Genomic DNA, 14,792 nt, shown 5'->3' on the forward strand with positions numbered 1-14,792 from the left:
TGCCCATGGCAACTTGTGTCCAGAGAAAACAACAAACTCTAACCTGAATACTCACCTTATTCTTGCAGACTCCTGTCAGGCCGGTTAAGTTTCCATCTCTCTCCAGAAGCCCAGCCTCTCCGGCCAACTCTGGAAACTTCAACCACTCTCCTCACTCCTCGGGCGGCTCCAGCGGGGTAGGGGGCAGGCACGTCGGGGAGCTGCATAACCGCTCAGGTGGGTGTCCGTGCAGGGCGGGGCCCCGCAGGGGAGGTGGGGTGAGCCCGTGGAACTGAGGGTCTGAACGGCCCCCTGCGCTTGTTCTGGGGATAGCCCTGGAAATGCATGCTGTACACAGGCCTTTATTTTGGGTGGGATTTTTCAGTGTATTTACAATTCAGGGTTTCTTTTATGTATCTTCTTGGGGAATGAAGGAGGAGAAAATAAATTGTCTAATGCTTTGTTGTCTTGGAAATTTATATAAGCGATTAACTTGATGCTTTCATGGTGCTTAAATTACTCGAAATTTGAACTTTAGAGGAACTCCTCATCCCTCACCTTCACAGAACAGATAAAGAAACTGAAGCCCAGAGTGGACAAGAGGTTTGCTCAGGGACACGCTGCAAGGGGTGACCATCAGGACTCCACAGGTGTGCCCGAGTTATGTTAGGGCTCACAGCACATTTACTAGCCTTCCCCGAGAGTACTCAGAAAGCTAGCTTTGCAGGTCGAGCCCCCCCGCTTCATGCCATTCCAGAAGGAAAGTGTGCTTCTTGTGGAAAAATCTCTGAGATCAAATAAGGCAGAAGACTTCCAAGAAAAAAAAAAGGAAGGAAAGAAAAGGTACAGTCTTACCCGTTAGAACTCATCATCGACATTTTGGTGTTTATCTTTGTGCAGGCTAATTTTATGTGTAGCACATTTATGAAAGCTGCATAATCATTTCTTAAGCACTTAGTATGTGTCAGCCATAGTGTGAAGTCCTATAAGTGGATTATTTGTATCATCCCCCAACAACCCGGGGGGTGTCTCGCCCATGTAACTGCCCAGAGCCACACAGCCGAGACACAGCAGAGCCAGGGCCTGGAGCCAGGCAGGCTAACGTCGGGGTATCAGCTGCTCTGCAATGCTTTGCACTTTGCACATCATCCTGTTCACATCATCCTGTGAACACCTTTTATGTCAACACACACCTCTACGACATCTTTTCATTCTATTTTGTTACTTTATGCTGCAGATTTTTCTCTCTAACAAGTTGACCATTACGTCTCTGCAGTTCTGAAGTGGCCAACAGACCGTACAAAGACATTTCTTTAGGCTCCCGCTGGAAACCAACAGCTTCTGCAAACTTGGCCTTTACTGAGGGCCAGCACCACATCTCTGTGTTAGCCAGACAGTGCTCTGCTCATCTGAATTATCTCAGTTTGATGTAACCTGTTCCCTCTTGTGGAACCCTGAGGTTGGGGGAACGTTTGTTCTCCCGGCACCCCAGCAAGGTGGCGCCCTCACACTCTGTACTTGGACCTTTGCTCAGTGACTTCCTCAACCTGAGTTTCCTTGAATCAGGGACAATTGTCCCTTGGGCTGGGACAATGGGTTTATCTGTTTTTAAAAACATCCCTTCAGAACAGCTCTGCTTACACATGCGAAACACGCACAGCATGCGTGGCACCTGGCACGCCTCTACAGATGTGAATTTCCCATGTTCTTCCTCTAGTTCCCGCCCTCTGCCTGGGCAGCTCTTCGCCTCTTTCATCATGTTTCAAGCTGGCTGGTAGATTTGGCAAAACAGGGAACTTGGCAAGCGGGATTTGTAGAATGAAGAAGTTATTGACACAAACTAGCGGAGTTGCTTGGGATGTAAAGGCACGAAAGGGGTGTGGGCCGGGGCTTGGATGGGCACGTGCAGCGGCTGGGAGGACCTGTGGCGGGGGACGGGGAGCGGGGGGCGGCCGGCAGCCGTGTGATCCAGCTCCAGCCAGCCCTGCTGCAGGGAAGGCGAGGACAAACTGCCTCTGCTCCTCACCACCTCTGGTCTTGACACCTTGGGTTGAGATTGCCCCTGCCTGCTGGTCACCTTCCAGTCCTTTGTGGTCAGCCCTGACCCAGAGCCACTGCAGGGGCACGTGTGGGAAACACAGGCCCTGCTCAGCCGGTTGGCACACGGTGCCCAGCACAGTGTACTGTACTGGGCCCATGGCCTCACTCCTGCCCTCTCTCCTCAGGTGGCAGCATAGACAGTGTCCTGTCCCAAATCGCCGCCCAGAGGAAAAAAGCAGCTGGATTATCTGAGCAGAAACCCAGCCACCGGTCAAGCCCTGTTGGACCCGCGCCGGGGTCCAGCCCGCCTGAGCTCCCGGTCTCCCCTGCAGGCAGCGGCCCCGGCAAGGTGCTCGTTCTGTGCCTCTCTCCTCCTGTTACTCATAGGTTCTGCTGTAACAGACCCGCACACTGGGGAACCTTGGTGGTGCTGTGGTCTTGCAGCTGGCTGCCTCTGGGCTTTCTGAGAGGGCTGGATTGTGTGGACAGTGGCCGAGACCACCTCCTGCCCTGGGCCCCTACAGGTGTGTGTCACCTCCCACCTGGTCCAGCAGGAGTGCACTGTGGGCATGCTGTGGGGGGCAGGCCAGGTGTAACACCGCAGTGGTCATTGGCCTCACCCTGTTTACTGATCAGAGCAGAAAGTCGCCTTCCAGGTGCCAGCCGACTGCCTGGGTGCCAATCTCAGACCTGCACGTCTATCTGTGGCTGGAGGAGGCCTGGCACCTGGAAGGCCTGTGTAGGTGTCTGCTGTTCCTGTTGTGTAGTAGAGGAGTGTTCTCACCCCTACCGGCTCACCCACTAAACCCATCTTTGGAGTGACTGCTCTGCCGACCCTGCTACCAGTGAGGACGCGGCAGTGAACTGGGGGCTCAGTGACTACTCTCACGGTGTCATTATGGACCCAAACACTCTCAGCCCCTCAGATAAGGGCTTCCCTAGAGAAGGGAGGACACTGTGGGGGCACCAATATGGGATTCTCTCCAGGCTTTGGGTGTCAGTGACGTCTCAGTGGGGACCCTACAGATGAGGCAGAAGAGGCAGGCAGGTGCGGGACTGTTTCAGGCTGAGGGGCGGCGTGCCGTGCTCCAGGGCGAGAGTGTGGCAATGGGGGCAGCTGAAGGAAGGCCCTGGTGGGCAGGACAGAGCCCCTCGGCCTCACCTCCCTGCTGGGACAACTCTCCCACCTTAGTGTAGTTTAAAAGCAGCAAAACCTTGTTAGCTTTTATGGAGTTCGCAGAGGAGAAGAAACACCTCTCTGGAATGGAAAGTTTTATGCTGTCTTCAGAATCTGCTCCCGCCTCTCCCTCTGAGGCCTCCCTTGGGTCCCTTTGCCTGGGTTTAATGAAGTCAACATCCAGAATGTGGGTTCTTAGTCACAAGAGTGGACTGATAACTCCACCAGATAGTCCTTCAGGTGTTCCCCAGTAGATAGGGTAGAGTCCATTTCCTCCTCTGTGAGGGCCCCAAGTCCATACCACCCTACTCTTGATCACATCTTCTAGATGACTTCAGTGTTTCCCCTAAGAAAAGTTAAGATCACATGAAAGCCTCATCCCTGTGCCTTTGCCCAGAAGTGCCTCTGGAGATTGATGCTGGAAAACTATTTTCTGTCCAACCTCTGTTGGTTATACAACTGTTCTTGTTACTCAAATTTCCCTATGCAGTTGAACCTGCATAAGTTTCTTTCACAAAACAGCTCCAGAAAGTATTTCTCTGTCCCTACTAACATATTCTCCATTATGTTCAAAATTACTTTGTAGTAGTATCTATAGAATTAAGTTCCTTTTAGAAGTCAGCTCTAGAAAAGTCTTATTGAAAGTTTGATACATTTTTCCCCATTTGGTAAGAATTACAGGGTTATTTTACTATCTTTTGCTTTTGCTGCTAAGAAACTCAGAACCACTTATTAAGTAAGCATGCTAGTCTGACTGTTCATTTGTCTTTCCAATTCTCTGTTGTCTGATGTTTTATTTCAATTTTGTGTCCATTAGCTGTATGAAATAGTATTTCCTTTAATTGGTATTGGAAATAGGTGGGCATCTAAATTATAAATTATACTATGACCTCACTTGGATGCAGATGTCATATATAATCTGTATAAAGAATAGTCTGATGAAAGGACTTTGTGTCAGTAGATGGCACTCAGCAGACAATCTGGGGAAACTATCCAGTTCAGTGATCATCGATCAACTTAACACAATAATGTGCTGTGACCTTGGGGGAACTGTTGAAATACTCAGGTTCCTGAGATGCACCAGGCATTTCTGAATGAGACTCTCAGGAGAAGGTCTGAGAGTCTTCCTCCCTTCCTAGTCTGTGGTGTTTCAGCCTGCCCAGCCCAGCCCGGGACTTAGAAACTGCTACCCTAAGCCAAAGGACCTACGAGTGGGCTTCCGAAATGTCAAAGGCTCCAGCAAAAATGGAGACTTGTATCTGTTTTATCGATGCTCCCTTAGGAAGAAGTAGAAATTAGTATTCAGCACACAAGCCTCCTGAGTCAGGTTTTATGTACTTTGTTTAAAATAAGCACCACTGTAATAGTGGGATATTCACAAGGCTGGCTTCTAGCATGTTTGCAAATCAGCATGAAGTGAGTCTTAGGAGATGTGGAATGCAGGGAGTCAGACTATGCATCAGTGCTTCTCAGATCTCTGGATGCTCAGAGGTCCACTGGGTATATCAGCTTTCTATTCTTACCTTAAAACTCAGTGGTTTGAAATGAAAAACATTTATTTAAATTGTGGATCTGTGGATTTGCAGTTTAGTCTGGCCTTGGTTAGGCAATTCTTCCCATCTAGGGGATCATTTCCATGTCTGTCAGCAAGAGGGACCAGAATAACTGGGCCTGTGAGTGTCCACGGCAAGCTTGGACATGTTCTCATAGCAACGGCTGAAGGCATGATTTGAAAACCAATCAAGTTGTATAAGCAAGTGAGCACACCCACTGCAGGACATACAGTCAATAGCAAAGGGCACGGGGCAGGGAGGAGTGGAGGGATGCCACTGATGCGGTCAGTCTGCACACTGGGGTGTACGGAATAGTTCACGTGGTTCAGAGCAGCTCAAATAACCTTGTATTTACCACCCCCCACCCCCCAGTAATGCTGCCTACAATGTTCAGAGTAGTTCTTTGCTTTTGCCTGAGGTATATCTGCTTGGTAGGGATATACTAATTAACGCTTATTTATCAGAGCTTTTTACAGAATGTCTTTCTAGAAAAAGCAGAGAGAAGAATTTATAAATACTAAGGTAGATTATTGAAAATGTCTCAGAAACAGAGATAGATTGTTTTCCACTCTCGGGTATAGCTAGCTAGGAGAAACATTAATGACATTAGCAGAAGGCAAATTGGACCCATTTTTACCATACAAACTGTTTATCTTAGCCTAGCACCCTGCATAAGATGTTGCTTTTACAGCAAAAGTTATAAGGTATACAAAGAGTAGGGAAACACCACACACAATTTCCAGAAACAAAATAGAAATCAGAATCTGAATTAGATATAACACAGGTGTTAGAATTAGTTGACAGAAAATTTAAAAAACCTACAATTAGTATGTTAATTCAGCAGATAGAAGCTTTTAGGATCAAATGGAAATTCTAGAAATAATGGGTGAGTAGTAGCTTTGATGAGCCCTGCAATAGACTTGACACAGCCAAGGAAAGAATCAGTGAATTGAAAGGTAGAGCAAATAGAAATTACCCAACTGAAACACAAAGACGTTAAAGCCAAAACAAAACAAAAAGAGTCATCAGAAGTTGTTGGATAATATCAAGTGCTTTTACATACAGGTAAAAGGAATCACAGAAGGAAACAGGAAAAGAGAGGATGGTGGGGCTGAATAAAATGGCTAGGAATTTCCCTAAGTCAATGACAAATGCCAAACCAAAAATCTATGAAGTTCAAGGAAATTAAATAGGGTAAATAACAAAAAGAATACACCTACCTTTATTTAAACTGCTGGCAACAAGGTAAAGATAGACTCTTGAAGCAAGCCAGAGGAAGAAAGGAATTACAGAGGAACAGAAATAAGAATCATATCAGACTTCTGGAAATAAACCATGCAAATCAAGAGGCAGTGAAGTAACCTTTAAAGTGCTATAAAGAAAAAACAGTCATTTTGTTTCATGAAATTAGTTGGGAAGTATCTCTTCTATTTTTCTAGAAGATATTGTAGAACTGATATTACTTTTTTCTTAAGTGTTTGATAAAATCTGTCAGTGCAACCATTTAGATCTGATGTTCTCTTTTTGTGAAGGATTTCAGTTGCAACATAATTTTTAAAATAGGTCTAGGATTTTTTGGTTATGTATCTTCTCAAGTGACTTTTGAATTTTTTATTTTATTTATTTTTATTTTATAAAAACATTTTTACATTATTCTTCATTTTGTACATTTTTTCATCTTAGTTGTAATCCCTGTGGACTCCCACCACCACTTTACCCATGTGCCATCACCATAGTCCCATGTGCTTTTGCCACCCCAGTTTTGATCTTATTCCCTTCTCCTCCCCTGTAGAATGTCTCTGGTTTATAGTTGTTAGTTGATGTTCTTTTTTACTTTATTACAATTACTGTATGTATGTGTGTGTATACACACACACACACATATTTTTTTCCCTAATCCCTTACACTCTTGTTATGAGTGAAACCATCCAGTATTTTTATTTTTCTTTCTAGCTTATTTCACTAAGCATGATCTTTTCCAGTTCCATTTAATGTTGTCACAAATGAGTTTATCTTTTTTGATTGTTGAGTAATATTCCATTGTGTATATATACTGCATCTTCTTGAGCCAGTCATCTATTTTGGGGCATTTGGGTTGATTACACATCTTCCCTATTGTAAGTAGGGCAGCAATAAACATAGGGGTGCTGGTATCCTTTTGATTTATTGTTTTTGTATCTTTTGGGTAGATACCTTGGAGTGGAATTGCTGGATCATATGGAAGCTCCATTTTTAGCAGTTTGAGAACCCTCCACATAGCTTTCCATTGTGGTTGGACTAGTTTGCATTCCCACTAGAGTGTTGGAGAGTTCCTTTTTCTCTATACACTCGCCAATATTTACTGTTGCTTGTTTTTTTAATATGTGCCATTCTCACTAGTGTAAGGTGCTATCTCATTGTGGTTTTGATTTACATTTCCCTTATTAAAAGTGATGCTAAACATTTTTTCATACGCCTATTGGCTGTCTGCATTTCTTTAGATAAGTGTCTTTGTAGCTCTTCTGCCCATTTTTTGATGGGGTTGTGAATTTTGTATTTCTTAAGGAACTACTTTGTCATCTAAATTATTGACTTTATGAACATAGGTAGTATTTCTTAATTATTTTAATGTCAAGTCTGTAGGAATATTTACTTTTTCATTACTAATACTAGTAATTTGTGACTTTTCACTTGCCTTGTTTTCTGACTTGGCCAGTGTACATAGAAGTTTATAAATTTTAGATTTTCAAAGAACCAACTTTGGTTTCTTTGACTTTACGCCCAATTATTTTTTTCTATTTTCAGTTTAATTGCCTCCTGCTATTACCTATAATTTCCTTCCTGCTACTTGTTTAGGTTTCATCTTCTTTTTTAGTATCTTGAGTGGAATCTTAAATTACTGTTTTTTTCTAAACAGTAGGTCTCTTCTAATACAGCAATTTGAATGCTATAATTTTACTTCAATGTACTGCTTTACCTGAACTCCTCAAATTTTGATATGCTGATTTTTAATTTTAATTTTAATTTTTAACTTAAATTTAAAATATTTTCTTCACTTTTTTTGAGAGTACCTCTTTTGCTCATGCATTATTTAGAAGTGTGTTGTTTATTTTGCCATCATTTGGGGGGATCTTTCAGAAACCTTTCTGTTGACTTCTAGTTTAGTGCTGTTATAGTTCTATTTCTATTCCTTTAAATGTGTTGAGGTCTCTTTTATGCCAAAGAGTATGATCAATCTTGGGGAATCTCTCCTACTCACTTCTCATAGTGGTGTAAGTTGCAAGTTCTATAAATGCCAGCTAGATCTGTTTGGTTTATATCTATTTGGTTATTCAAGTTTTCTGTATTTTTACTCTTCTGTACTCTAGTCTGCCTACTTGCTCTCTCAATTAGAGACACATATTTATTTCAGCTGTAGCTATGGTTTGATCTACTTCTTTCATTCTTTGTTTTTGCCTCATGTATTTTGAAGCTGTGCACACATGGGATGGCTGTATCTTGGGAAGTTGACCTCTGTATCATCATGGAATGTCCCCCTTATCCCTTAAGACAAGGGTGTATTTTCATGACATAACAAGAACAAAAATGACGGTCCTCATGAACAAAAATGATGTAGAAATCTGTCACGAAAGTAAGAACAACTATATACTTTATGATAAAAGGATAAATCATTCTCAGTGGGGTTCATCCCAGGAGTGCATATCTGGTTCAGCATTAAAGAATCAGTGTCCTTCACACCATATTAACAAACTAAAGAATAAGATGCAAAAAGCTCAGGAAAAAATTCAAAGTCCTTTCATGATCTGAACTCTCAGATTACTAGGAATTGAAGAGAACTTTTTCAGCCCAAAATGAAATACCTGTAAATAGTATTTTACTTGGTAAAAGACTGATGCTTCCCCACTAAGATCAAAAATAAGAAGTTGTCCTTTACACCCAAGTCTCTCAACTTGGCACCAGGAACTATAGTTCGTGCAATAAGGTAACAAAAGAAATAAAAAGTACATAGATTGGAAAGGAAAAAATAAAATTTTATCTATTCTTAGATGATACAATCATCTACTCAGAAAACTCCATAGAATCTACACAACTCTTAGTTGACTACATCAGGTTTCAGTACATGAAGTAAGTATACAAAAGTGTACTATGTTTCTATATACTAGCAATGAGCAATTAGAATTAAAACAACTAGAATCTTTAAGTTGGAAATTAAAGTGCTCACTTAACAGTACTTTTGAAATACATGAAAATGAAATACTTAGACATAAATTTAAAAATATATGGAGAATCTTTAGGTTGGAAACTATCAAACATTGGTTAAAAAAGCTTAAATAAATGCAGAGATTGAAGTCTCAGTATTGTCCAGATAACAGTTTTCTGCAGTTTGATCTATAGATTTAGTGATTGCAACAAAATGTAGCTATTTTTTGCAGAGATCTCAAAACTGATTCTGAAATTTATATTTAGATGCAAAGAAGCTGTAATAGCCAAAGGAATCATGGAAAAGACAAAATTGGAAGTTTCATGCTACTAGTTTTAAGCTATATATGACATTAATGAAAGGGCAGACATATAGACCAATGGAACAGAATAGAGAGGCCAAAAGTAGACCCACACAAGAATAGTCAACTCATTTTATTTGTTTTATAAAGGTGTAAAGGCAACTACATAAAGAAAGAGTAGCATTATTAATACATAGTATTGGAATAATTGGATGTTCACATGTAAGAAAATAAACCTTCATATATATCTTATATCAAATTGAAAAACTAACTCAAAATGGGACATAGACAAATATAAAATAAAAGCTCTATAAAACTTCTAGGAAGAAATCTGAGTTACTTTGATCTGACTATATGGTTTTAGATATAGTATCAAAAGTGTGATATAAGAAAAAATTGGCAAATCGTACTTTATCAAAAATCAAAAGACACGCCACTGAATGGGAGAAAATGTTTGCAAACTGTACATCTGATAACAGATCTTGTGCCCCAAATAAAGAACTCTCAAAACTCAAGAGTAAGAAAACAACCAATAAATTAAAAAATGGACAAAATATCTGAATAAGTACTTCATCAAAGATGATGTGCAGATGGCAAATAAACATATGAAAAGATGTTCAATATCACTAGTTATTAGGAAAATGCAAATTAAAACCACAATGAGACAGCACTCTGTGCCTATTAATAGATTGGCTAATAAGTGAAAAAAAAATTAAACATATAAATGCTAGTGAGAATGTGCAGGAGCTGCTGAGACTCTGATTGTTGCTGGGGAAATACAAAATGATAAAGTCACCCTGAAAGTTTGTTGGCTTCTTATAAAACTAAGCACACACATACTTTAAGACCTAGCTATCTCCTAAATATTTTACCCAAGTGAATATTTTAGAACTTTGTTCATATAAAAATCTGTTTGTGTATGATTATATCCATTTTTTCTTTAATCCACAAATACCCCAAACTGGAAACATCTCATCAATAGGTGAGCATAAAAGTAGTTTGGGTAGGTCCATGCAGTGGAATACTGCTCAGCAAGGAAAAGCAATATGCTTCTGATACATGCAGTTGTGTGGATGGGTCTCATGGCATGATGTTTAGCCTAACCCCAAAGTCTGTGTATCACATGATTCCATATGTATGACATTCTGGACAAGGCTAACTATAGAGATGGAAATAGGTCAGTTTTTTCCATGGGTTGGAACAACTTGAAGTATTTTGTGGTGTCAAATACAGGGGAATTTGGGGGACAGTGGAACTGTTCTCTGTGAGATCTGTTGGTGGAACACAGCTCTGCATTTGTCAAATCCATAGAATTGTACACCCCAGAGTTACTTTTACTACATGCAAATTAAAATAAATCAAAATCAAACAGGAGGCAGAGATAGAATTTCAAACTTTGACAGCAGATCTAATTGTATTACAAATGAGTAACACAACCACACTTTAGGAGATGGGGAAGAACTAGTATGTCAAGTGGATACTGCAAGTCTAGAATAATTCTAGACTTGCAAAAAGGCATATAAAAGCAATGCATCTGGTTGGTGCATTTTATTTTGCTTGAGGGGGTATGGGCTAGCAATTCTGAAGCTTCTTTGCATGCATATATTTTTTGCATACATATACACTTTGCATATAGATTAGGGCTGATCAAATAAGTAAACATATCATAGATAATGAGCCCAATTCTAAACTGATAGAGGTTGACCTGAAAGGGAAATGCTAGAATGAGCCCAGAGGTAATAGTATGGATGCATACTGGTAAATACATATGCATATGTATTTATACACATAGATGGATAATATAAGATAAAATATAACTGTGTACATGAGTTAATACACACTGTGTTTTTCCTTGCTCTCTATATAAGTGACATCCCAGTAGCAATGAACAACCTAGTACCCAGATTTGCTTTTTAAATACCATTCAGCAAAGGAAACAGGGCCTTGGGAAAGTCACTTGTTCTAGTATTGGATCAGTAAAAATGCAACATCAACCTGAATTGATTTTATGGTGTCAGAAACCAAGGAAATGCTTTTAAAAAGAAGGAATGGAAGAAAGAATAAAAGATGGGGTATGGGAAAAACATAAGAACTGACCTCAGATATCTCAATGGCCAAAGTGGAATAATTGGAGCTATAAAATAACTATAAAGCCAACCGTATATATGTAACTATAACAATGAAAACAACATTGGATTATAATCCAAAAAACACATTAAATACAACTCTGCATTTGTCAAAACCCATGGATTGAAAACAGAAGAGTAAGTTTTAACAAATTTAAAGAAAATCATACAAGAGCCATACTAATGCAAATGAGTAAATGGAAAAAAAGAGCAAAATCTTTTTTTTTAAGGTTTTATTTACTTATACATATAAGAACTGGGGTACAGGCCAGAGATGGGGGGGGGAATGAGAGGATTCACCAGAGACAGAGTGGGGAGTAGAATAGGCAAATCTACTGAAATACACTGCGGAGGGGAGCAGTGGGCAAGACGGCAGAGGTCTGCTGCGCCATGTGGGTCATCTCCCTGGCTGGAGATTGAACTAGTGCTGCAGTGTCTGTGGATAGCTTCACAGTGCTGCGCTTTAACCCACTGTGCCACCATGGAGGGCCCAAAAAAGAACAAGTCTTACAAACAAATTCAAATAAGTGTGGAAGGACTAAGGGAAAAAGAAAATCGCCACTACAACAGCCCAGTGGTAATTTCAGGCAAGATCCACCAAAGAATGCTGAAATGAGTGGGCAAAACTTTAGGCTCCAAATATCTCGCCCTCCCCCACCCCCAGATATTTAAAGAAAATACTGACTTCACATTGGAGGAACCCGCTGGCCACCACCTGGACTAAGTGATTGAGGTTAACATCATCAGTAACAAGATGCCTCCTGTTATGGTGTGTGGACAGTGCACATCAGTCCTATGCTGTGGATTCCAAAGTCTGTAAGCAGATATGATGATGAGAGAACATAAGAAACCCAAATTGAAGAACAGTTTGTACAAACACCTGTCCAGGACGCTTTAAAAGTGTCAACATGGTAAAAGACAAGGCAAGACTGCAGAGCTGTCCCAGATGGAAGGAGAATACAGAGACAGGACAAGTCTCTGCCTGTGGATCCTGGGAGGAAGATGACGGTGGGCAGCCATTGCTGTCTAGGCAAAGTCTGGTTTGCTGGTGGCTTGGTCCTGCTGCTGGTTACTGGTGTCAGTGACTGCACTGTAGGTCTATATAAGATGTTACTAGTAGGGGCAGCTGGGTGTGGGGTCCACAGTTACTATCTTTGCAACCCTGAAGTATACAGTTATTAAAAATAAAAAGGGTTTTTTTTTTTTTTTTTTAAAGCCAGATGACACTCAACAGAGTAAGAATGATAATGTGTTCTTCGGTAGAGAGGTTAGAAGCATTTGTTCCGATGCAGGAGCCGAAGGGGACCTGGTGTCCATAGAAGCCATGTTCCCATGTTAGGGCTGGGTGGACTGAGAGGTGGGAGACCGGGCCGTGAGCACAGTGGTGGCTGTAGGGCAAGACTAGTGCCCTGGATTCCTGGCTCCGCCGCTGCTACTTTTCCACCCACCCTCCACCGCCTCTCTGCTCTAGAGAAGGATTTTTTCTTTCTGCTGATGCTGTTTCTGTTTTGCGTGCTTTTTAAAAGTAGATTTCTTTTTAGAGATTTATTTATTTATGCATACAGAACTGGGGTACAGGCCAGAGGCTCAGGGGTGGTGAGAGGCCTCACCAGAGACAGAGTGGGGAGCAGAACAGGCAGATCGACGAAGTACACTGCTGAGGGGAGCAGCGGGCGGGTCAGGAGAGGTCTGCCGCGCCATGTGGTCTCCTCCGGGGCAGGCAGGGATCGAACTCATGCGGAAGTGGCTTTCGCTCCTTAGTGCTGTGCTTTAACCCGCTGCGCCACCAGGGAGGGCCCTAAAGTTGATTTTTTTTTTTTAATTAAAAAGTTTATTTTTACATCATTTTGCACATTTTTTTTTCATCTCAATTGTAATCCCCACGGGTTTCCCATCACCAAATCACCCCTGTGCCACCACCATAGTCCCGTGCATTTCCCTCCCTTCGCCCCCCGTTTTTGGTCCCATTCCCCACTCCACCCCCACAGAATGTCTCTGGTCTATGGTTGTTCATTATTTTTGTTATTTTCTCGCCTGGTCCATTATACCTAAAGTTGATTTTTAAGTCCTGGTTAGATAGCTTGCCGAGCCAAATATCCCCCGTGCTCCCTGTTACAGGCTCTGCTTGAGACATTTCTACCCTCCAGGTGACGGCTTATGTATTTATCTTTCAACAGAAACTAGAGACCAGCAAGAGACCTCCCTCCGGAACATCTACAACTTCCAAAAGCACCTCGCCCACCCTCACACCCTCCCCTTCACCCAAAGGGCACGCTGCCGAGTCCTCTGTGTCCTCCTCCTCCTCCCACCGGCAGTCTAAGAGCAGCGGGGGCTCCAGCAGTGGCACCGTCACAGACGAAGGTGAGGCCCCCAGGCCCTGAAACCCCATCTTGTGCTCCTCGCCCTGGTGACCGGCAGGTGCTGTAACTGTGGGAGCCTTTCTGGCGCAGGTTTTCCTGGCTGCAAACAAATAACACTCACCCCTCCCCGTCCCCGATTTGACTTGGTCTTTTTAGCTCTACTGTGCGTAAGGTATGGTGGACTTTTCCAAATAACTTGGGAATGTAGGTGACCCCTGTAGATATGCCAGGTACGGACCTTTTCCTGAACTTTGTAACTGTCTGAATTCTGCATTTGCAAGTGATGGAATCTCCACTCGGACAGACTGGTTTTAAAAATCACAGCACCGTTCATCTGTTCGCTCCTACAGTGGAAGTGTCTAGGGTGTGCTTTAGGCACGTCTGGATCCAAAGGCAGGGACCTCAGCAGCTTCGGGCTTTCTTTTCCTACCACCTTAGCTATGGTACCTTAGCCATGCGAGCAAAAGGTAGATCTGACAAAATGCCAGGGGTACTGCCAGAGGTCACTGGCCTGACTTTAGTCATCGGCCAGGCTTGCCCATCAGTGACTGTCTGTGTGCGCGAGGGTCGGAGGCCTGCTTGGGAGCCAGGGTCGGGGTCAGAGTCTGCCTGTTTGCTCTTGGAGCAGGAGAGAAGTGACCCCTGCTTGAAGGAAAGTTGAAGTGCTATTTCCGGAAGGAAAAGGGCACAGAAGCTGGACAAACAAAGGCAGTAGACGTGGGTTCCAGGGGAGCCTGCCAGCATGAGTTGCAGGCCCTGCCTGCCCGCAGGGATAGTGAGGAAAAGGAGGTGGGGTGGATGGCTGGGCAGGTGTGGGGACATCTCAGTGAAGCGCCAGGTGAAGATATGAAAGATACAGGAGATGAGGAGAAGAACCCCATCCTTTAAGACTGCCCACGTGGGCCCTCCTGCTGGCACAACAGGTTAGGACACAGCTCTGCAAGCCGGCCGCAGCCACTTCAGTGCGAGTTCGATCCCCTGCCTAGGAGGTGATCCACATGGCACGGCAGAGCTCTCCTGACCTGCCCGCTGCTCCCCTCAGCAGTGTACTTTGTCAGTCTGCCTGTTCTGCTCCC

The 14,792-nt window shown here is 42.8% G+C and overlaps 1 protein-coding gene across 1 annotated transcript in view; it reads left to right on the top strand.

Moving 5' to 3' along the window:
* Positions 1-14,792, top strand: part of ANKS6 (ankyrin repeat and sterile alpha motif domain containing 6) — a 40,631-nt gene that overhangs the window by 11,616 nt on the left and 14,223 nt on the right. Inside the window, exons 9-11 of the mRNA XM_004677484.2 lie at positions 69-216; positions 2,205-2,368; positions 13,534-13,717. Of these exons, the coding sequence (XP_004677541.1) occupies positions 69-216; positions 2,205-2,368; positions 13,534-13,717 (496 nt within the window). The remainder of the gene's footprint in view (positions 1-68; positions 217-2,204; positions 2,369-13,533; positions 13,718-14,792) is intronic.

This window comes from Condylura cristata, unplaced genomic scaffold (genome assembly GCF_000260355.1).
Source record: "Condylura cristata isolate star-nosed mole 26May11 unplaced genomic scaffold, ConCri1.0 scaffold00006, whole genome shotgun sequence".
Lineage (NCBI taxonomy): Eukaryota > Metazoa > Chordata > Mammalia > Eulipotyphla > Talpidae > Condylura > Condylura cristata.